The sequence below is a fragment of the Trypanosoma theileri genome, assembly GCF_002087225.1.
Source record: "Trypanosoma theileri isolate Edinburgh chromosome Unknown TM35_Tth_22_V1, whole genome shotgun sequence".
Lineage (NCBI taxonomy): Eukaryota > Euglenozoa > Kinetoplastea > Trypanosomatida > Trypanosomatidae > Trypanosoma > Trypanosoma theileri.
Window position 1 is genome coordinate 29418 of NW_021639864.1, and position 23138 is coordinate 52555.

The following is a 23138-nucleotide window of genomic DNA, read 5'->3' on the forward strand; positions in this document are numbered from 1 at the left end:
TTTACTACTATACAGAAAACATATCCACAGAGTCATTACTCCTCCTTCATTCCCCTCAGTCATAGATTCTTTAACCATTGATGTCGATTCTTTTCGTATACACAAGGCACAGAACCCGTATCTGAGCCATTCCTCTCTTTCCGCAATGTACATTGCAGAATCTTATCAAACTCCAATAGTGTTAACTGTGATTTCTCACTAGACGCATATTTTCTTCTGCAGATAACAGACACACGTACTGCAAAGGCACGAAGTATGGCTTCCACAACAAGTAAAGAAGCTCCTTCTTTTTTATTAATTGATTCCCGAAGTTTAATTCCCTCCAGAAGTGATACCATGTGTTGTGCTGATAATAACAATTCCTCCAATTCCCCTTTAAATGATGTGTTGTCTGAAACCCGAAAGGACCACTGCAGTAACGCGCGAAGTAACAGTTCATGTACAAACGCCTCTCCGTCAACTGTAGATGTGTAATGGTCTCCCACTATCTGCAGAGCACAGAGTGGAATATTTCGGAAGGCAATATATACAGCTCGGCGGCTTTTCGCCTCTGGTGCATCTTCCTGAACTTTTTCCATCCTCATCCATAAACGCAATAACTCCACACATGATGATGATGATGATGATGATTGTGATGATAATGATAAGGAAGAAGAGAAAACCTCATGGCGTTCCATTTGAGCAAGGAGAACACCCATCTCTACAGAACTTACCCGTACATCAGGAGGGTGAAAATACAAACATCTAACTAGTAATGTTAATACCATATCTCCTTTTGCCTCTTTGCTGAAGAGTAATAAGGCCCGCAACAAGGCATGTCGGGATGGATAAAGTTGATGCCTCTTGTGAAGATTAACGGAATGACGTGCAAGTAATGCCATCCATAGTAATGGTAAAAGTTGTAAACGACGTTGTTGGGCAAAACAGATGGAAACTTCTGTATTTCCCTCTTTATGATCTCTATGAGTAGATGATGATGATGATGGTAAGGAAACCGTATTGTGGGACGTTGCCAGCCATCTGCTAGATCCCTCTTTTGTAGCTATATATGAAAGAAAACGTATTTCTTCTTTATTTAATATCATCATCTTTTCATTCATCATCAAAATGGAACGAGTGATCTTTGCAAATGTACGTAACATCGCACAGCAAGGAATAGTCGTTTTCCGCATATCAAACAATGATTCTGTATGATCTAAAAGACCCCATTTAGAGATACCATGTGTAAAATGTATGACTGCCCAATGTAAAGAGTCCCAAGGCTCGTCCTTTTCTGTACCTTCTGATTTAACATTGGGAAAAGAGGGAGTTTCTACACTTGAACAGTTTCTATTATCATCATACAATTGGTAGAGTTTATGAACATCTTTAGAAATAAATACACTACAGGAAAATACAAGATTAATTAATGACTCACAGTACTTATCGGCTGTTTCGTATAGTGCTGTAAGATGTAGTAAAAGAGATGCAAAGAATATAAACTCTATCACTCGAGTCAAGTCTTCAAATGAGAGTTCATTCACTTTTGTCCATCGATGTCGTTCTGCACGAAATGAATTTAGTAAATGATGACAGTGATAAGCAGCATAACGGGCAGCATCCCGTTGAAGTATCTGCATTTCACTAGTAGAAGTAGAAGAAGTAGAAGAAGAAGAAGTTGTCTGCATGTCTTCCTCACATTCGGCGAAATGTTCTTGATGATTTCTTCCTTCTTCAATGAAATGAAAGGCCCGCCGCAGGGGTAAATGATATTTTTCCATTATGAGTGTTTCTTCTCGTGGAGTCTTATTTACATAAAACCGGTTTGAATGTTTAAGGGTTGTTGTTGTTGTTCTTCTTCTTCTTCTTATCCATATGAGAGAATAACATCGTTTCATAGATAAATAGACTGTAGAAAAATATGTAAAGTCATAAATAGTTCTGACGCTAATATCAAAGGGGAAAAAAGAGTGAATGAACGGCGTTTCACTCCTTTTTTTTTCTTTTATTTTCTTTTCTTCTTTTCACATACAGCTATATCCAAGCATAAAAAGAATATCAAAGAAAAAAAAAAAAAGAAATGGGTTCACCGTTTCCTATAAGGAAAACAAGAAGAAATAAACAGAGATCTGTACAAAAATATATATATATATATTTGTTTTTTTTTTTTTTCCTTTAATCGTCTTGATATTTTCTTTCTTCTCTTTATGTTTATTTACTCGTCTACACACTATTCCACCACCACCATCCACTCACTCTGTGAAATACAATAACCTGCCTATTCCTCCTCCTTCTCTGTAGTAGTACTAACACTCTCACTACTACTACTATCTTCTTCCTCTTCTTCACTGTCTAAACGGGTATCAGAGATTTTATGCAAAACACAACAGTACATAGGCCCCAAACCCTGTGTATGATCAGGAAGAATAATCCATCCATACCGAGTGGCTTCACCTACACACATTGTGATCTTCTGCACTTCCACCTCACATCGTGTACGCTGCAGAACATCCTCCACCACCTCATCATTTTCCATTGGAGCCATGGAACGGGTGCTGTAGACAATACGTCCATCTGGTAAACAGGCTTCAATCCCTCGCAAGAGTAGTGTTCGCTGCGTTCGACTCATCTCACGACTACTCTCCTCACTCCACACCTGTGGACTAATGGGAACAGCACCCCATTGTTGTTTCTGCTGCTGCAGTATACGGCGTTCACAACTACACGGCACATCCACAAGCACACGATGATAAGTAGATGGACTATACCACGTTTGGGCATCTCGTTTTGTTATTGTGATAGGAACAAAATTGGGGGGAACATATTCACGAATATTACGTTGTAATCTTAAATAACGATCCGATCTTGTTTCATTCGCTATAAGAACTCCATCTACAGAGAGACATTGGGCAATAGCGATAGTATTTTCACCAGAACCTGCACATAAATCCAATACTTTATTAAACGCCGTCACATCTAATTGCTCTACAATAAGTGCAGAAGTATAATCAAGAAAGTGATGGGCTCTCACATTAAAGTCATCCGTAATCTGTTGTAATTGCAATTGCGGTGGATTTACTAATTCATCGGATTCCACACAGAATACTTGTAAAAGGGATTTATCATGTACACGTTTCATATTGGACATTACCTTTTCAAAAGGTAATTGACAGAAGCGATTCCACAAGACTACTTTCTTCGGTGTTGAGGCCGTCATCGCCTTACAGAGAGTAGGCCAACGGGCACCGTAGACACTAGTGAAATATTTCTCGAAACTCACACCGCGTTTAGACACAGTCGCATTATTACGTCCATTTTTACCCTTTTTTGGAGGCATTTATTTTATTTAAATTTATTATTATTGTATATTTTGTCCTTGTTAATTATTTCTGTTTTCTTTGGTGTTTAACGTTTTTTTTTTTTTTTTCTTTCACCTTGGTCTTCTGATGTAATGCCTATCTTGCCTTAAGAGAAAAAGAAATTAAATAAATAAAAGAAAAATACACATTTGTAGAAATACAGTGCCCCAAGAGTTGTTACTTTAGTAAACCATGACTTTTATACAAATATTATTTGTTTTTTTTTTTTTTTTCTTTCTTTAATGAGAAAGAAATAAGGATGTAAAACACACAACCTCAATACAGGTTCGATACCACAGTTCAGACATTCCACAATATTTTTTCCTTCCTTTCTTTCATTCTCTCTCTCTTTCAACCTCTTTTGTTCTTTGTATACTGCCTTCTTAGCTTTGTAGATAAGTCTGCCACTAACAGTCTTAAAATAAGGCTTTTTTTTTCTGTAAGAGAAACCGTCATTTCCCTGTCATTTTCTTTCCCTTTTCTTTTTTCTGCTCTGTGTTCTTCATTCCATGCATATATAAACATATATATATATATATATAACTTTGTGATCCCTCTTGAAATAACAAGTAATGTTCATCTACCCAAAAATACGCCAATTCACCATTTTCTTTTATTCCTTCCTCTTTTTTCGGTTTTACTTCTCTCTCTTCTTCTTCTTCTTCTTCCTTCTTCCACTAAGAGGATGGTGGTGTAGGGGTCGTCCCATTCATATCACTAGTAGTGCCACTGCCATCACCGAGACCAACCACTTCCTGCAGGTTAGAGTATGGTGGTGGAGTGTATCGAATCGACATGTAATGATCTCCCCGCAGTGGTCTCTGCAGTTCATCAATCATTGAAGCCTTCATCCACGCACATCCCGTTGTGGGATCTGCAAGTTGTGCCCAAGCACGGTCAATCGGATCTGGTGATTGTCGCAGTAAACGGGCATCCCAGTTCCGCATATATTGTGTTGGCACCACCTGCGGCCCTTCCACACGTACATCATGCGGGACTTCCGCAATAAAGTAACGTACAGGCACACGCCAATAATACTGTGGATTGGTTTGATACAACTGAGCCGTTGGAAATACATTCGTAGGATCTACTGTAATACCAGTTTCCTCCCATAATGTTCGTACAGCCGCTTCTTTATATCGCTCATACAGTAGTGTCCACTTTCCTGGCAATTTTAATGAAATAGGTGGGATATCCGGAGGTCGTAGTTCTCTGTTAATACGGCGAAGCATTAACCACTCCACCTCATTAGAGCCAGAAGCCCGTCTAAATATACCTAGACGTACATACACTGGATCCTGCTGAATAGCAGCTTCCATTAATTTGTGACAGTTAAAGATACCACGTTCTGAACCAAATAGATATACCGTGATATCTACATCATCCGCTGATTCATACGCACCTCCTTCATTTTCACCATTATTATTATTATTATTATTATTATTATTATTTTCATTATTGTCGTTGTTGCTGCTTCCACTGGTTCCACTATTGATTTCATCTGAAAGCCTATCTGGATATGTAGGTTCCAACTCCAGATGTACACCTGTTCGGTACTTCAACTCTGCCGCCCACTCTCGCATAGGTCCTGAGACTTTACGAGCAAGTCCTGCTTTTGTCTGCCATTTATAAACAAAAGAGTTTGTGAGAAGATCAAAACGGGCTGGAGGACGTGTTAGTTTCTCCAATTGAATAGTCATGCCTGTACTACTACCAGCAATAGACTCCAATGGTTGTTGAAGAGCATCTAGAGGCGATGTATGGCCTTCTGTCTCCAACACAGATGCAAGTTCTCCACGCAATGCATCATCATCACTGATGAATGCACTACTATCAATAGTTCGATTATCATTAGACGAACGTCGTCGTGAAATAAAGCCACATAATAATGAGGCCAGTGGAATCCCAGACCATCTACGCATCACTTTTTTTCTTCACTTGAAGCCAATTATCAATCTTTTTTTTTCCTTTTTTGGCTTTCCTTTTTCGTTTTTATGTCTGATGGTCCGCCTATGTGTGTAACTTTCTTTAACTCCCTTTTAAGTATTACAGTATATATATATATATATATATATATATATATATATATATCTAATAAATATGTTTTCTTTGTCTGTGTATTTATGAGAAATGTTTTTTTTTTTCTCTCTTTTCCCTTGCTAATTCTTTTTTCTTAGTTCCCTCGTTTCAGAAATAAATCCCTGCAAATGAGAACTCACACGCCGTACGCACGCACACACACACACACACACAACTTTGCTCTAGTTCTTCTTCTCACTCGCCCTTTTTGACGATTGTATGTACGCTTAGGTGAAAAAAAAAAAGAAAGAAGAAAAGAGAAGTAAATTTAAAAGAGTGTAATATAAAAGAAAAAAGAAAAAAAAAACATTTCATCTATTTCAAATTTCCCATAGACATAGTAAACCCGACGTTCATGCTTTTGTGTTGTTGATCTCCTAAGATTGTCTCATGCTGAAAACGTTATATAATGTGAATAAGAATGTGAATATATTTGTGTGAGAGAGTTTATTTTGGGGGAAGAGTTAAAAGAGCTGTCTCACGCGCTTTTTCAAAGTGTTTATGCAGAAAGTCTCTTTTCAATGGAGTTACATTTCTCCCCACATTCAAATTAAGTTCATATGGGTCCTCAATACACCATTGGTAGTGAATCTTCTCACCATTCATACGTGCAAAATCCTCTGCCGTTTTCGTCCAATTCAATTGTTCCTTTGTTGTAATACCAGGTCTACTAAGTGAGATGACATGATTTGCCGCATCAAACTCATGCCGATAAAAGTTTAGAAAATCAACAATCTGTTCACCGAGTTCCTCTCCATCATCTTGTAATGGCTTTAGCGGGAGATAAGGCGGTACCGGTTGAATCTGCGCCACATCAATAGAGGCTGGTGGAACAAACTGCAGTTTCCCCCGCTGAAGTAAGTAATATACAGTCATAATGTTAAATCCATAGGAGGTAATACTACCACCAAGAACCGCCGCGTTAAGCCCGGCCCGTTTACTCCACCGCTTTATCGCCATACTCAACCAACGACACTCTGGCTCCTGTTCAATGTACGCCCGCAGGAGGGCACTATTCCGCACTCCATTCCGTCTATTCACCGTAATATCAAAGTCCACATCATCGGCCCCGCCCTTCACGCGAATGACCGGCACACGTGTGCGGCGCACTTCTTCTACACTCCACGCAATGTGTTCGCGGCGCACCACTCGTGCGAGTTTGGCGAGAAAGTCCGCCTGGAGGCCCTTCGCGACTTGCGTGGCGGCGTCCTCGCCCTTCCCGTCCCGCACGTCGCTGCTGCTCAGGGCGACGAAGTCCACATCGCTGCCGCGCTCGTGCAGGCCGTAGACGGCGGTGGAGCCGAACATGTACACCCGCATCCTCGCGTCCACGGCGGTGACGCAATCCAACACGACGCGGTGGGCGGCCTCCACGCGGTGCGTGTCGAGATCCTGCGCGGTGAGGTGGTGGAGGGCGGCGAAGACACTCCGGCCCACCGCCGCCGCCGCCATTGGGGCCGCCGTCGATGAGAGCGCTGGCATCTGAAGGCAGCAGTTCCGCCTTGGGCTTTCTTCTTTCCCGCTGTTTACAATACACACAAAGAGAGAAAGAGAGAGAGAGAGAGAGAGAGATGGAATGTGTAATGAAAGGAAGAGAGACATGGTAATGATGATTTATGTCTCATGTCTGTTAGATCCATAAAGAAAGGGAGCACAAGATCTGTGGCTCAAGTCTTTCACCCACCCAGAAGAAAAAAAAAAATAAAAAATACACATTAAAGCCAAAAGAAAAAAAAAAAAAATACCTCCAACTACACCCTACACCCCTTCTTACCCAATATATATTTATATAGACTCTGTAGTAATGACAGTAGCACCACCGTCGTAAAGGAAAAAAAAAGAATATAAAGATTTTAAAAAAATAAGAAACAAAAAAATATGGGAAAGGGATAGTTATACAGAAAGTAAGAAGAAAAATAAAAGTAAAGGAAAGAAAAGTTAAGGTATATTATGCTTTATATTTCCTTCCTCATTGCTTTTTTTTTTTTATTGCAGAATAAGAAAATGATACACAAATACAAGCAATTTTTATCCTTCTTGTTTTTCCATATCTGATAAGGACATCATCATGTCAGTTAATTTTGCAGTAACTTTTTCTGTCAACTGCTCTTCCAAAACGCGCATCTCTGTAACTAGTCTCTGAACAGACTCACGGCTTACAACTTGAAAACGCACCACCACTGCGTTAATATCCCGCACACAACCACGCAGATAGCGTATTTGTTGTATTGCCTGTCCTCTCGGCGATGGTGGCGCATGTCGCGGTGTATAAGGTGTACAATGTGAAGGAGATGGACTCGCATGAGTTGTTGTTATTGTTGTTCCTGTTGTTAATGCTGCTGCTACTGCAGTCGCACCTTCTTCTTTTTCATTTTCTTCTTCTTCTTCTTGTTGCTCTTTCTCCTGTTGCATCATGCGTGGTGTTGGCTGTACGGAAGAGCCACCATGCATGTGAGCTCTTCGATTATTCCAAGCATGATGATTAGGTACATCTGTGGCTCGTCTCCGGTCTGGTGAAGACAACCCTTCAGAGTAACGGATATCATCACTGCAGACAAAACAATCCGTGCAGTGCCCTTCATCTCTTGTATGTTTTGGCACACACCACACATCCTCTACTCCTTCTCGAAAGAAACGCTGTCGTCCATTCATTACAGGCCGTCGTGGGGGTGGTGAATACGGTAGTTTTCTCTGTTCTTGTAGTTGTGGTGATGGTGGTGGTGGTGTTGCGGAAAGTAGTCGTGGTGGGGAATAGCGACGTGCTGGGAGATTACGTGAGTTAGACGCTGACGGCTCTCGTGGGGCTCCTGTTGCCATTTCAGATGCGAAAACAATATTGGAATGAGCATTTCCCTCCACAGCTGGTGATTTCAAAATCTCTTTTTCATTCGTAGGGGAAAAGGGTGTGGCCTGTCGTGGTGCCTTTGGTGTAGCACGTAGAGAATTCACTCGTTTGGCATTGCGAGAGAGAATAATATTGGCACGAGAAAGCATTCGAGATGCAATACGTACAGACGCCTGTGAAGTTGGTGCAATGCGTACATCCAAACCAACAATACGCTCAGATCGCTCCAGACCTTTTAACAACATACTCGCCACAACATCATCCAGATGGTGTAGATCTAGTACAACGTATACTCCTTCATATAATCGTGGAGATCGTGGAGATGGAGTTTGAGTGGATTTTGTGTTTGGAATCCCCACAGAGTGTACTCGACTGTATTTATTGCATTGTCCTACATGATTTCGTCTATCTTCCGCTTTCTCTCTTCTAACGGCCACTCCTCTTTCTCTTTCTCTTTCGCTTCCTCTTCCTCCTACGGCTGGTGCTGGTGCTGGTGCTGGTGTGTGTGGACATCTACTCACTGGACTCTTATCCACACGTCTGGCCGTGGCGGGTCTTTTTATGTTGTGTGCGAGTGTGAAGTGTGTGAAGGCGGCCATGACCATCTTTGACTGGAGAACACTGATCCCACCAACGAGCCGCACGTGTTGAAGACTGCGGCAGCGGGAGGCTCCCAACAAGAGAAGCCGCAGTGACTCTGGCGGTGTGAACTGTGTGTGGAGTGTGAAGGCCGTGAGGGAAGTGCTGCACTCGAGAAGAGGCCGCAGTTGTTGGGCGACTGTTATGGGCACAGCGTGTAGTGGGGTGTTGCCAAGTGTGAGGCGAGTAACGGTGTTGTGAAGAAGAGCCGCTGCAGTTGTGGAGACCATTTGTGTATTCTTTTATTTTTTATTTTGTCTGTTTTTTTTTTTTATTATTATTATTTACTGATCTTTCTTTATTACTTTCTTTCTGTTTTAGGAGTGGGGGAATGGTGTTTCTCTTTCAACGACCCTCTCTTCTCTAACTCTCTCTCCTTCTCTTTCTTCAGTACTCTTAGAGCGACAGAAGGGGTCTATGTATATATGTATAGAATAGAATAGAATAGAAATAAAGGTATTTATTAAGAATAGAAGTAGTGATTGTACATCTTTATATATTTGTTCATACATGTTGGATTCTTTTCTTTTCTTTTCTTTTCTCTCTCTCAATCTTTCTTGTCAGACCTGTTGACATCAGCAGCCATGCAAAGATAAAAAAAACACACACAAACCATACAAACAAACAACAACAACATCAACTATAATCATTAAAAAGATAATGGTTGCTTATTACTCTACGGCTTCCCAACTCCAGCGGGGACTAACTGTGAAACTTCATGTGAGACCTGCAGTAATTCCTGTTCTATCCCTTCCAGACGTTTCTTGTGTTGTGCGTGAATATCTACAATCCGCACATAAATAAATTGATGATAAATCGCCACTGTTGAGAAAAACCCCGCAGCAAGCCCCGCTAGCTTTATACGCAACATGAGAACACCAACTATAATTACTTTTTTTTTTTTCTTTCTTTGTGTTATCTTCTATTGTTTACTTCAGTCGATAGGCCCCTGTAATTTCTACTGCTCACAGTCGTGAAGCCAACAACACCTCCCACCCAAAGAACTGAGAAAAGGAAGAAAATAAAAGAAAAAAAACATATGAGGAAAAATAAAATAATAATAACAATCGTAAAGAAAAGAAAAAAACAGCCACAGAGAACTACGCCCCTCTGTACCTTTTTTTTTCCACAATAAAGAGAAAAACAAACAAACCCAGTGTGCGTATATATATATATATATATATATATATATATATATATAAAGAGAGTCCGTGCAGCAAAAAGGAAAGAAGAAAGAAAGAAAGAAAAATAAAAATAAAAACAAAATAAAAGAGGAAAAAAAAAGAAACTAGGAAGAACAGTGCGAATATCTACACAGATACTATAGTAAACAGAGAACTATAGAGAATACTTTCTCAAACTGCCCACATCAGTATCCCAAATCTCAATTTACATTTTTTTTTTTTTTTGTTCTTCTTCTCGTACCAAAGTTCTTTCCTTTATTACATAATAATAATGATAATAATAATAATAACGGTTTCTGTTATCTCGTGATGTTTCAGTTCTTCTTTTCACTACAGTCATGCATCTCCCTCTTTTTTTCTTTTTTTTTTTCTTATCTTTATGTACTGTGTTTTTCGTCCTCATTCCTTTTCTGATGTAAAAGTAGAGTTGAATAGCAACATACAGATCCCACAGTCATGTATGGAAGGAAAGGAAGAAAAAAAAAAAAAAAAAAACGGAGATAGTAAAAGGCTACACACACCGCGATGTGGCGTGGAAAACAGCAACAGCAACATCTGCAGGAAGAAGAGAGGAAATAATAATAATAATAATAATAATAATAATAATAATAATAATAATAATAATAATAATAAACACACTGTAAGAAGCTGTCGTAAAAGTGATATATATATATATATATATATATATATATAAATGAGAAAAATCCTCGAGAAGGGTTTTTTTCTTTTTTTTTTTTTCATCTTTACTTGGTTTAAACCACCGCCCAAATTACCTTTTCCCTTCTTTTTTTTTATTTTCACTCTATTTTCAAGCGTAAGCATTCATACACACTCACATACACACACACACACACACACACATTAGATGACATACTATATCTATATATATATATATATATATATATATATGAGCGGGGTTTACTCTGTGATCCGCACGGTAACGTTATTATCGACGCCGACGGTGAAGGGGAGATCGTCCAGTGAAAGTGGATCCAACAGCGCCCGATCGCCAATAAAAAGTGTTGTCTTGTCGTACGCGAGACCATCGCACTCCTCCAACTGCGCCTTCAAACACGCAATCGTCTCACCTGTGAAATGTTCCCGCGTTACACTCCGGCCATCCGGCAGGTGAAAGACCACCCGCACCATTTCACCGGCCAACTCCCGATCTTCGCCCAGCAGCTGCTCCACTAACTCCTTGCTCTTATTGCTAGCGTTGGTGTTCTTGTTGTTCTTGTTATCATCCTCATTGGCGGTAACATTCACTGGTGCCTCCCACTCTTCAGCAGAATCCGTAAAGTCATCACCTACGTCGCCCATTGCTGGATAGATTTGCTTATTTTTTGTTATTTTTGCTTTTTTTTTTTGTTATTATTTATTACTGTTGTTGTTGTTCTTATTATTATTTTTTTTTCCTTCTTGCTCCTATGGTACTGTCGTCGTTCAATCGCCAAGTAGTATATGTATTGAATGTACTATAATGATAGTGATTTCCCCTTCCTTTTTTTTTTTTCTTTTTCTTCGTAATTTCCCTTCTCTATCTTTCCTATACTTTACGAGATAATTTATGATAATGATGAATAGGAGAGAAGTGAAACAGAAAGTGATTGCTTAAGGAATTGAAATTCCACTCCATAATAATAAAAAAAAGAGACACACTTTAATCGAAACCATATTTATAATCATCTATGTGTTTTGCATAACACTAGATAGATAGATAGAAAGAAAATAGTAACAAGAGTTCCACCATAGACGTGAAAAAGAAAAAAAAGAAAAAAGAAAAAAGTTTAACTCCATCTGTAAACAGTGTTTACACGTGTTGGTGTTGATGTAATGAACTTGTACATAATTCCTCACAGTTCAATAAGATCCATCACCTTCTGCAGCATAGACTCTATGGAGTCTCTGTATCCAAGCAGAGTTACATTGCTCGGATCCTGTGCTTTCGCCACTTCTATCCACAATGGTCCACTGTTGGGCTTTATAGTACTAGTACTAGTACTAGTAGTAGTACTTCCTGTTCCTATTCTTCTTGTTGTTGTTGTTGTTGTTGTTGTTGTTGTTGTTGATGTGCGGTTGTCTTTCTTACCATTGATGTTATTCTTCTTCATACTATTATTCTTACCATCATTTCCACCGCATGATGACTCCTCCACCTGTTCACTTAACCACGACAACAACACACCCATTTCCAAACATCTCTCTGTGTTTGCCCATTCCGCCTCCTCTGTAAGGCCCATCATCTCCAACAACACTTGTTTATATGATGATAAACCCGCCAACTTCAACCACAAGGCCACAACATCTCCACAACGACCATCACTCATCTTCACAGCCTTCAACACTTGTTCCAATGCCTTCTGGTGTCGCCCCGCAGCGTGATAGACCTTCGCTACTGAAGCCAACACGAGTGGATCTCGCAATCGCCAATGTTGGACCGCCTGTGCAGCCGCGCGTCCACGTGCGGCCGGGGCCTCCAAGTCAATAGAGAGAGACGCCAACTCCCCAACGGGAACAGTGAAACATCCATCTTTCTTGGGAAGTTGTTGTAATGTTTCCTTCACCACCTCAAGTGCCGTTTGACGTCCCGCGTGTCTTAACTCCACATGAGACCTCGCAAGTCCAAACGCAGCATACACTTCCGCATGACTGTAAAGATATTGTCGTTTCTGTTGGGATGCTTGTGATAGTTGTGATAATGATTGTGGATGTGGTTGTTGTGTACATACAACGACTCCATCTAGAAGTAACGCCCTAGCTGCACTGGCATTACTTAACAGATTTGATTCTAACCTCACGGCGGCATAACACCATACAGTTGGTATAAACCGACAGTGTGCGGTGGTAAGTGCCCTTGTATACACTTGACGTAATTCCGCAATGAGTGGGGCGGTGCTCATACCCCGCATAGATGCATCCTCTAATGCCGCCTTTACCCGCATTCCTTCTGCCTCTAATCGCATTAACCATAACCTTTCTGATGTTGGAAATATAGAAATAGCCTTTTCAAGTAATGGGATAATATCTTCATGTTTACTTCGTCTATGAACAGCAAGCTTTACCCATGCAATATCCGAATCCGCTGGTGTAATTTCCGTTCCCCGCAGAAGAATCTGCTCCGCCTCTGTTTCACATCCCATCGCCATTAGTGTTTTCGCCGCCGCCGCATAGAGAGCAGTGTGTAGTGGATATCGTAATATTCCCAGTTGCAGAATTTGAGAGGCACCGTTGAAATATTTCCGTTCGTACAATACTTTGGCAATACGAAGAATGACCTCCACTGTACTGAGAAGTGGTGTTTGCAGTAGTGTGCGAAGGAATACACACACCAGTGGCTCTGGAAGACTTTTAGATGCCGCCGTGGCAGAGGTTGTGTTCACATTTGTAATAGATACAGCAGCATCTGTTGGTACGGGTCTATCCAGTTCTTCTTCTTCCTCTTCTTCTTCCATTATTATTGTTTTATTGGTATTTGTAGTCTGTACAGTATGAGAAGATTGATACTTTGTTAATGCTAAGAGTGCCGCTTCAATTGCAGAGGATGGAGCTAATTGAATAGATGTCGTCATGACTTCCATCTCTCTTTCCGTCAGAGTCGTATTATTAATATTATTAGTATGATTACTATTCATAGTATTAGTCTTGTTTTTATTTTTAGTATCTTGTTCAGAGATTCCATGGATTTCGTAAATAAGAAGCATCGCGGCCCAAATGGCACACAACACATCATGTGTATACCAAGTATCTGGCATTAAGGCTATTAAATCTTCCATCCATGTTGTCGGCACAGAAAGTTTTGTGGAGTTTTTATCCGATAGAAAATTTAAATACATATATGCAGATGTTATCACATATCGATCTCCAGCAGCCGTACGGGCTACTTGAAGCCAATCCTTACGAGATTTTTCTTCATCCATCTTAAGAAAACGCTCTGCTGCTTGACGTACAAATGAATTAATTCTATCATTCTCTAATGAATGTAAATACTCCTTCTCATCTTTCCATTGTGTTTTCAGGTGAAATTCTTCAAACTTTGCGGCCTCAATAATAATTTGAAGTGAAAGATGTTCTGCAGCAGCGGCATTAAATATAGCTTTTCCCGTTTCATAATCTTCTAACCGTGCCAACATAGCCCAAAGTGATGGAAGTTGTGGAGTGACTTCAAGTGCTTTACGAATAATTTTCTTCTGATCTCGCGGTGTTGGAATGTGTTCAAGCACTCGCAACCACAAACTCTCACTCGCAGGACATGCCATCACGGCTTGTTGTAACCAATGTAAATGTTCATGCGGGGGTTCATGTTCTAATAATAATATCCACAACTCTTCACATCCACAACATATCTTTACAGCCTCTTCTAATAATTTGCGTTGGGCTGTTGGGTCTTGCATGTGTTCCAATCGTTCTTTCCAAATAAGTGGACCTTTACTTCCCGTCATTCGACAACCTTCCATAAGTGTTTGTTGTGCTTTTTTAATCATTCCCATTTCCCGTAAAGCTCGGGAATGTGTAATCCATGTCGTTTGCTCCGTTGGTGAACCCATTCCGAGAATATTCTCTAATGTTTGATCGGTCGTTACAGTGCGACTGCGTAAAAGATCACTGGCGGTAACGACGGCAGTTTCATCAGAGAATTCATAATTATCCACAACGTCCATATCGTCCGTGCGGGCATTTCGCTTCACTAATGCGTGTCCAGTAATTCCACTCCCAATAGTGGCAATATCTTCCATAGATAGTAATACCTTGGCTCGTTTCTTCTCTCCACCAACCGTAACATTTAAAGAAGAAGAAGAGGGAGAAGAAGCAGTGGCTGTATTTCGACTTCTCTTCGCATCTTCTTTTCGACGTTTATGTCTATTCTCCTCCATTTGATCTAATGCATCCAGTAAGTTATTCTTATCAGCTGTGGGCAGCATAAACTGTGCGGCCGCACCGGAGGCGGAACTCAACTCTGCCGATGTGGAGAATCCTTTAGCGCCGCGTCCAATGCCGTATTGATATCCCTGTGGAGGGAAGGGCGATCGCCAGTCGTACTTGGCGAGTAACTGTTCATACTTGTCTTTCTTCGCTATTAATGGAGGAGCCGTACTCATCACACGTAAACAGAATAGATAAAAGATATATATATATATATATATATATATATAAATATATATATGAGTGTATGTGTGTGGGTGTGTCTTAATGAGTATTACTTTTATTATTATTGTTTTTTTTTCCTTCTTTTTTTTTTTCTCGTTCCCTCCTCTCAGCTTCAGAAATAAACTAGAAGAGAAAAAACAAAAAAAAAAGATATGAACAATAGAGGCGTTACCATCAAATGGAAAATTCAACAAGAAAAAAAAGAAATAATAAAAACACCACCACCGTACAATAACAGAATAATAATAATAATAATAATAATAATAATAATAATAATAATAATAATAATAATAATAATAATAATAATACGATACTTATGATGTCTTTTTATTACTATCACTATGATTCTGTGATATTCCCCTACAATTACCGCGGCCGCAGATCTTCCTCGTAATCATCATCAAACAAATTTCTACGCTCCTCTAGTGACATTCCACTCCGCTCCACCTTCTCATCTAACATCTTCTGCAGTGCGAGACCCTGCCAAAGCACATAACCAATCATTAATGCATACATCCAGTAAAACCAGCGAAAATCAATCTTCTGCAGTGGACCCTTCCACTGTGCAAATCGAATAAGAGATTCCCGCAGTACATTGGTATCCACATCACGAAAGTCTTCTGGATTTACTTTCCCTTTATTAATGCGGGCTTGGCGAATATACCGCCGCATAGCTCCATATGCACTATGTGTGTACATAAAGAACTTGGGGGTATCAATCACAAGATAGAAAGCATCCCGCATCGCACAGTGCAGTTTATTGCCAATGGGATCCCAGTGAAAGAGTGTTCGCACATCATGTTTGATGGTTTCTGATGCCACTTTCACAAAAGAATTCGTACTAGAAATCATTTTATTTATTTATCTTTTTCTTGTTGCTGTTCGTTATTTACTTTATTTTTTCTTTCTCTTTATTCCTTGACTCCACACTCTTGTACTCTGGTAATGAAATATATAAATATATATTGAGAAGCCAAAGAGAAAAAAAGAGGGGATGATTTGGCTAGTAACAACCACAATTAATAAACAACAAGTAAATAAATAAATAAATAACTATACAAAAGTTATGTGTGGATTTTTATCGTCTCTCTGGTCTCACTATAGATATGAACAAGAAAAAACACCTCCAAATCACACAAACACAATCACAACGCCACTTAAACAACCAACAACAAACAAAAAGAGAGACTCATTCAATAAATTCACCGTAAAGGTTGTTGAGAGTGCAAGAACACATGACACACATTCACATACAGATAAATAGATTACACGTTGAAGGAAAATTTAACTTTTTCCCCACCTCTTTCTCTTTCTCTCTCTTTTTTCCTTTTCTTTTTTTAATTGCAGAGAGTCACATCTGCGTTTGTAAATAGATGTGGTGTCCCCCCTAAACAGAAATGAGTTTCCACAAGAATTGCTCCACATCCACAACCACCACAGCAGATATTGGACCATTCTCTGCCTGTGTTTGACTGTAAAGATCAGACTGAAGTGTCATGCGAGTATCTGTGCCTCTCCGCCACTCTACAACAATAGTGCCCATACACAATCGATACTTTACGTGAAGAGGAACAACACTTCCTGCTGTAGTAGTAGTTGTTGTTGTTGGGATTACTAGAGAGGGTGGCTGTAATGTGATAGCGACATATGTACCAGGATGTACATCCACTACAAAAGAAGACTCCAGTGGTCCAAGAAAGAACGTCTCACGCAGTGCTTTACATTGCGTTTCAATCACATCCATCACCACCGCATTCACGAGATGTAAAGAGGCCAAACAGCCACTCTCTAATCCAGTTTCAAAGTAGTTGTTAAGATAACGCACAGATGCCTCATAATGTGCTGGAATAACAAGAAGTGGTACCCCAGGTTCACTCACACCAGCAACAACAACAACAACATCTTTATTATCATTATTATCAGAGGAAGAAGAAGAAGAAGTGTTATTCTTCTCAAGTGTTGTGTGAGAGATGGAGGTGGGGTTTGTGAGAAGATCCGGTGGTGTTTGAATGCGCAGCAGCCATCGCAGTGTTAACACACGCCAGCGGCCGCCGTGCATTGGATCCCACGTCACTTCCAGTGCGAGTGCACGCCGCACAACAATGCGAATAACACCCGCCTCTGCACATGGAAACTCAAACCACGGCAGTTGTTCTTCTTTTTTTTCTTGTTCTTCTTTTTTTTCTTGTTCTTCTTGTTGTGATGTCCACCCGCCGCGCATCTCCACATTGGCACTCCGCAGGGATTCCTGCAGTTGGCGCACCGACCGCTGCAGTGCCGGCCACTCCCGCAGCAGCTGCGCCTTCGCATCCACGCAGTAGAAGGCCGCCAGCATCGCACACTCCGCCGCCACGTTGAGGTCCGCGAACTCCCGCACGGCGGGGGGAACAAAAACCGCCGCACTTCCGGCAACGCCCCGCAGCGGCAACACGGCGGACCGCGCGGTGTATAATAACAGCCGCCTCTTCCGCTGAGAGGCCGACAGAGATGCAAACACCGTTGATTGTAATTGTAATTGTTGTTGGGATTGTTGTGGAGTGTTGTTGGTCTCTTTCAGATCCCGTCCGCGTTTCTCTGTGCGTCTAAAGACAACTTTGGTGTTGTGGCCAAATAATTCCAACGCGGCCTCTGCGAGAGAAACGGGTTTGGCGAGCGGCCGCAGTCCGTAATGACGGGATCCACTCAATCGACTGCCTGCGCTGCTGTTCACATCCACCACACCAGTGAGCTCTGCGGTCATTTCACCCAATCCCCCTAATGCCAATTGCAAAGGTGTTTCCATAGATGATGATAACAATAATAATGATGATGATGATGTTGATGTTGATGTTGTTGAGATCGTGGGAAGAGTGCGAGACTTCTCTTCACATTCGCGAATGAGTTTAAGAACGGCGTGAATGCGAGTGGCCCGTCGTGTTAAATCCTCCACTTCTCCTTCAAACTCATCCGAGACATCTCGGGCGGCGTCAAGTGCCTGCGATGTGTAATCCCGCAGTAATTGCAATAGACAGTTCGGAACGGCATGCGCCATTGGCAGCCACAAGCACAGACACGACTACTACTACTTCCACACAACCACTATCGCTTCTTTTAACAAAATGATAAAAAAAAGAAAAAAGAAAATATATAAAGAAGAGAATGAACGTATACTCAGGCAATACATATATAAACACAGAGAAAGAAAAAAGAAAAAGGGGTACACATGGGACGAGACGATAGCTCTCTGCTACTGTCATTCTTGTCACTATTAACTTTTCCAACATCAATATAAGGAAAGACACAGTAAATAACCGCACGCAAGAAAATAAAGGAAAAAGTGAAAAGAGGAAAAAAAAGGAAATGTTTCTCCCTCCATTTTTCTCATTATACTTTTTCTGTATTTCTCTTTTCTCTTTACGAGGAAGGAAACACCTACAAGCACAACTACAAGCACAAACAAAGGTATACATAAGCAAATCTCAAAGAAACCATATATATATATATATATATGGATAGATAGATAGATAGATATAGATAGATGTATATAGATATTAAACGTACATCTCTCTAGAAATAGAGAAAAGAGGGGAAAACTGAATTGGCGTCACTAGTTAATACTTTACTCAACGGATTGTGCGACGAATATATGAGAAAAGCGACGAAGGAAAAAAAAAAAAAAACAATGATATAGGAACTAGCAAAGGATAAAAACAATAGAATTACAAAATGATATACAGAGCTGATTGGTGGATAATAGCGTTTTCTTCAACACTTTTCTGCCTTGTAAGCATAATTATTGTAATGCTGGGGAGCAATAATCCCGCTTATCATCCGAGCAAACTAGGGAACAACAAATTTCTCATGGTAGTGGCGGAAAAAAAAAAAAAAAAAAGAAGAAAAAAAATCAACTAAAGGCACAAAGTCTCTTTTCTGAGGACCCTTTTCTTTTCCAGAAAGAGTCCCCTTCTTGTCAATAAGGGCAAAACATCGTCATTAGCGCATTTATTTATTTAGCAAAAGCGCCATTTTGGGTTTTCAACACAATTGCACGATGACTATTTTTTTCCCATATAAATAATAATAATAATAATAATAATAATAATAATAATAATAATAATAATAATAATAATAATAATAAAAGGAGAAAAAGAAAACATACATGAGAGAAATGTCATACAATAATTGAATATACCATATAAATATAGATATATAGAGAAGTACACATATATATACAAAGAATCATATATTACAAACATTGCCCACACGTGCATTTACACAAACATGCATTCCTCCGTATGTTCGTACATGTACGTAAATGCATAATTCTCTATTTAAATGCAAAGATATTTTGAACAACAACAACAACAACAATAAAAGGGGATAAAATGGCCTTGTTAAATCCATGAAAAGAAACCAACAACAGTATAGTCTGGAAAGGAATACGAAATAAGCCTCAGAAAACTCCAAATGACATCCTCAAAGCATCTCATACACCTTAATAGGCCCACAACACAAGCAGTAGTTCTTCCAACAAGAGAGAGCAATAATAATAATAACAACCAAAAAGAAGAAGGAAAAAAAAACAAAATAATGACCGAATACATGCTTTCCACACTCTTATGATCATTGTTGCCCATTATCAACAACAAACTCACATCGCCCTTTTTATTTTTTTCTTTTTTTACTTTTAGCGATGTTGTGTACGTCTTGTGTGATTTCTGCTTCTTTTTTCTCTGTGTCTTCTCTCACTAGTGCTGGTGCTACTGCTACTATGGGAATCACTTCTACGGACATTGTTGTTTCTATTTCCACTCAAATCATTAGAGCAGTGACAATCACGAGAGTGACTTGTTCCATCATTATTTCTTTTACTAGAAGGAGAACCATTACGTGTATCTATCCCTTTTGATTTGCGAAATTCTCGAGTGGGAACATGTTGTATTCGCTGGGATTCATTCTCACCTGATAAGAGGTGTGATGCTCGCCTCATGAATGCACCCAGTGATGAGAATTGTTTCTTATTTGGATCATCTTTTTTATTGACATTGTGAGGGAAATATGAATTCGCAGACGTCACTCGAGGAGGATTTGTGTTTTTTACCATTTGTGTTGTTGAGATATTTCGCTTTGATGATTGATCTCTCCATTTATTTTCACTACTCTTCATCTCATTCGGTTTCTCTGTTGATTTTGGGTTTTTCACATCCAATCCAAGCAAACGAAGTAAAAGATTACTTGGAGACTTCTTTCCCTTTACACCGTTCTTCTCTATTTCTTCTCTTGTTGTTGCTGTTGGAATCTCTCCCGTTTTACCGCCTGGGTAACGTCCTTTCCGTTCTTGTTTAGATGAAGATTTCCCTTTCCCACCGCGGCGACGATAATCATCATCACTTTCTCTCGCACTTACGGTGAGTGAACTACAGCTTGAGGGAGGTGATCGCCTACGGTGGCGTCTCTGTCCTTCTTTCCTGTTGTATGATTCTTCCACTTTGTGTTTCTCTCGCCGTGCATGACGTGACTCATTCTCTCTGTTCTCACGAGTGTGATGGTTATCATTACTATTGTGATTACTATGATGATGATGAGTATGATGATTATATTGGGGTGAATGGGACCGCATGGAATTGGAATGACTATGGTGATAGTGTCGACGATGATGATGATGATGATGGTATGATCCTTCTCTCTGTTGATCACTATCTACAGTACCATTATGTCTTTTAGACCTTTTTTCCTCCTTTTCCCTTTGTTCATCTTGTAATTGTTGAGTAAACTTCTTCCTGTTCTTCTTGTCAGCAAACTCCTCTGCATTGTATAATAAAGCAGGACGGGAAGTATTCTTTGATGACAATCCTTTATCTATGGGTATCGGATACTTTGCTGATGAATACGTTGTACTTGATGATGATAAGGATGATGATAATGATGATGGAGAAGCTCCATTCCTTCTAGAGGATCTATCTCCATGTTTTCTTTCGCTCGTTCGATTTCTATCTCCTGATTCTTTATTTTTCATATTTGTATGATCCCCACGATGATATTGTCCGTCTCTTCTCTGCGAATTACGTTGTTGACTTTCACGTTTCTGTCGATCCCCATTGTCAGGCAGAGGAACTGTGGGAGAAATCACTACAGGTGGTGCCACAGGAATCGTAATAGAAGGAACAAGAGGAGGAGGAACAGAAGAAGAAGAAGGAGTAATAGAAGGAGAAACTACTGTGTTCATTATTCCTGTAATGCCTGTTGTGGGAAGTTGTGTATTTGTCTTTTTTTCTCTGTGATGTCGATGATGGCGGTGTCCATGATATTTTCTTCTTCGTTTACCACCACCTCCACTTCCACTTCCACTAACACTACTGAGTCTGCTGCTCATAAGTGTACTACTACTAAGGCTACTCATATTACTCGTATTAGTACCAGTACCAATACTTTTTCTCCCACTACCTCTTTTACCACTTTTACTTCTCTTTTTTCTTTCAGGATCATCTCGAAAATTTGCATTTTTGTCTCCACGAGATCCCTTTCTACGATGATGTGCATGTCTACGAGAATGATGTGAGTGTTTACGCGTGGAAGACGCAGATAAAGAGGAAGAAATTACCGTCGAAGTTGAAGATAAGGATGAAGAGTACCTATGCGATCGTTTTCCATCCTTCTTTCCTCTTCTTCTTCTTCTATGAGAAGTTTGATGTGCCATAGTGGGAACAGGACTATTTGCCCCAACACCTCTTGTTGGAGTCACGGCTCGTGGTTCTGTGTATAGAGTTGAAGAAGAATGCCGTATTTCTCTTTGTGCTGGGGCCGTTGCGGCTCTTGGTGTTGTTGTTGTTGGTGGTGGTGTTCCCATAGTGGAGGCTGTGTAGGATTGCTGTGGATATGGATATGGATAGTGTTGGAACTGTTGTCTAAATTGATTGGCATTCGCCCATCGCGGCCATGAGCCTTGTGAGAAGAGACCCTGTTGTTGTTGTTGTTGTTGTTGTTGTTGATTCATCATCCACGGCGATGAGGCGCCGGTGGCCATTGAAGGGTGCGGGTGCAATGCGGTTTGTCCATCATATGTGTAAAAAGGCCCAGTCGACTGTATACCACGTGGCACTCCAGCACCCATAATGTGTGAGTGTTGAAAAGGAAAAGTAAAGAGTTAGATCAATAAATAAATAAATAATAATAATAAAAAAAAAACAAGCAAAGAAACAGTCAAATAATTGTACTGTTCGTTTCTCCTTTTTTTCTTTTGTGCTATATATATATATATATATATTCTCTTTCTTTCTTACTCTCTCTCTCTCTCTCTCTCTCCGTTTATATCTGTATCTATCTTGCAAGTAGTGTTAGGGCTCTTCTTCTTCTTGCTTGGCTGCAGAGGCACTCCTTCTCTTCACTACGCCACTAGCTGCCAAAGCTCAGAGGTCAATCATTACAAACCAGAGAGAGAAAAAAAAAGAGAAAAGAAGAAGAAAATGTGAATTAGTGGTTTCCACACATTAGAAAATAGAATAGAAAGAGAATATCAACATACATAAGGAAAGAATAAAAAAAAAAAGAATAACTGGTAGTCATTCTTATATACGTATAGATATACATACATACATATAAATCAACCACTTATGTGCACAGATACCCAAACTCACACACAGAGACACAGAGAAGGAGGAAGAAGAAAAAGGAGAGTAAAAGAATGTAAAAACAAAAAAGAAATTCAGAGAAAGACTTTAGAAAAAAAAGAAAACATTTGAAAGAATGTATTTTATGTATAAAGTCTTTTCAACTTCTAGAAACAATTACATCGTCTTGTATGGTCTTCTGTTATCTGTAATAGTCTCCTGTAAAAATAGCCTACGCTGTACTCTAATATATCCTTTTTTCTTTCTTCTTCCACATCTTCTTTTTTTATTATTATCAGTATTATCAACACCATTATATAAT

At 39.9% G+C, this 23138-nt stretch overlaps 10 protein-coding genes across 10 annotated transcripts; all 10 read right to left on the reverse strand.

The window, feature by feature from the left end:
• Positions 1-59: 59 nt before the first annotated feature.
• Positions 60-1877, reverse strand: TM35_000221150 (uncharacterized protein; the record flags this gene model as incomplete). Its single annotated transcript, XM_029027162.1, has 1 exon — positions 60-1877. One exon carries the CDS (start codon positions 1875-1877, stop codon positions 60-62), a length of 1818 nt encoding a protein of 605 aa, XP_028881382.1.
• A 380-nt stretch (positions 1878-2257) lies between these two features.
• TM35_000221160 (uncharacterized protein) lies at positions 2258-3316 on the reverse strand (the record flags this gene model as incomplete). The annotated part of the gene is made up of 1 exon (XM_029027163.1): positions 2258-3316. One exon carries the CDS (start codon positions 3314-3316, stop codon positions 2258-2260), a length of 1059 nt encoding a protein of 352 aa, XP_028881383.1.
• A 699-nt stretch (positions 3317-4015) lies between these two features.
• TM35_000221170 (mitochondrial edited mRNA stability factor 1) lies at positions 4016-5260 on the reverse strand (the record flags this gene model as incomplete). Its single annotated transcript, XM_029027164.1, has 1 exon — positions 4016-5260. The coding sequence occupies one exon, from the start codon at positions 5258-5260 to the stop codon at positions 4016-4018; it is 1245 nt and encodes a 414-aa protein (XP_028881384.1).
• Positions 5261-5864: 604 nt separating this feature from the next.
• Positions 5865-6899, reverse strand: TM35_000221180 (putative poly(A) polymerase; the record flags this gene model as incomplete). Its single annotated transcript, XM_029027165.1, has 1 exon — positions 5865-6899. The coding sequence occupies one exon, from the start codon at positions 6897-6899 to the stop codon at positions 5865-5867; it is 1035 nt and encodes a 344-aa protein (XP_028881385.1).
• Positions 6900-7445: 546 nt separating this feature from the next.
• TM35_000221190 (uncharacterized protein) lies at positions 7446-9131 on the reverse strand (the record flags this gene model as incomplete). Its single annotated transcript, XM_029027166.1, has 1 exon — positions 7446-9131. One exon carries the CDS (start codon positions 9129-9131, stop codon positions 7446-7448), a length of 1686 nt encoding a protein of 561 aa, XP_028881386.1.
• Positions 9132-11003: 1872 nt separating this feature from the next.
• On the reverse strand, positions 11004-11405 carry TM35_000221200 (uncharacterized protein; the record flags this gene model as incomplete). Its single annotated transcript, XM_029027167.1, has 1 exon — positions 11004-11405. One exon carries the CDS (start codon positions 11403-11405, stop codon positions 11004-11006), a length of 402 nt encoding a protein of 133 aa, XP_028881387.1.
• Positions 11406-11938: 533 nt separating this feature from the next.
• On the reverse strand, positions 11939-15181 carry TM35_000221210 (uncharacterized protein; the record flags this gene model as incomplete). Its single annotated transcript, XM_029027168.1, has 1 exon — positions 11939-15181. The coding sequence occupies one exon, from the start codon at positions 15179-15181 to the stop codon at positions 11939-11941; it is 3243 nt and encodes a 1080-aa protein (XP_028881388.1).
• A 415-nt stretch (positions 15182-15596) lies between these two features.
• TM35_000221220 (uncharacterized protein) lies at positions 15597-16082 on the reverse strand (the record flags this gene model as incomplete). Its single annotated transcript, XM_029027169.1, has 1 exon — positions 15597-16082. One exon carries the CDS (start codon positions 16080-16082, stop codon positions 15597-15599), a length of 486 nt encoding a protein of 161 aa, XP_028881389.1.
• A 535-nt stretch (positions 16083-16617) lies between these two features.
• Positions 16618-18261, reverse strand: TM35_000221230 (uncharacterized protein; the record flags this gene model as incomplete). Its single annotated transcript, XM_029027170.1, has 1 exon — positions 16618-18261. One exon carries the CDS (start codon positions 18259-18261, stop codon positions 16618-16620), a length of 1644 nt encoding a protein of 547 aa, XP_028881390.1.
• A 1635-nt stretch (positions 18262-19896) lies between these two features.
• On the reverse strand, positions 19897-22320 carry TM35_000221240 (uncharacterized protein; the record flags this gene model as incomplete). Its single annotated transcript, XM_029027171.1, has 1 exon — positions 19897-22320. The coding sequence occupies one exon, from the start codon at positions 22318-22320 to the stop codon at positions 19897-19899; it is 2424 nt and encodes an 807-aa protein (XP_028881391.1).
• Between the last annotated feature and the right edge of the window lie 818 nt (positions 22321-23138).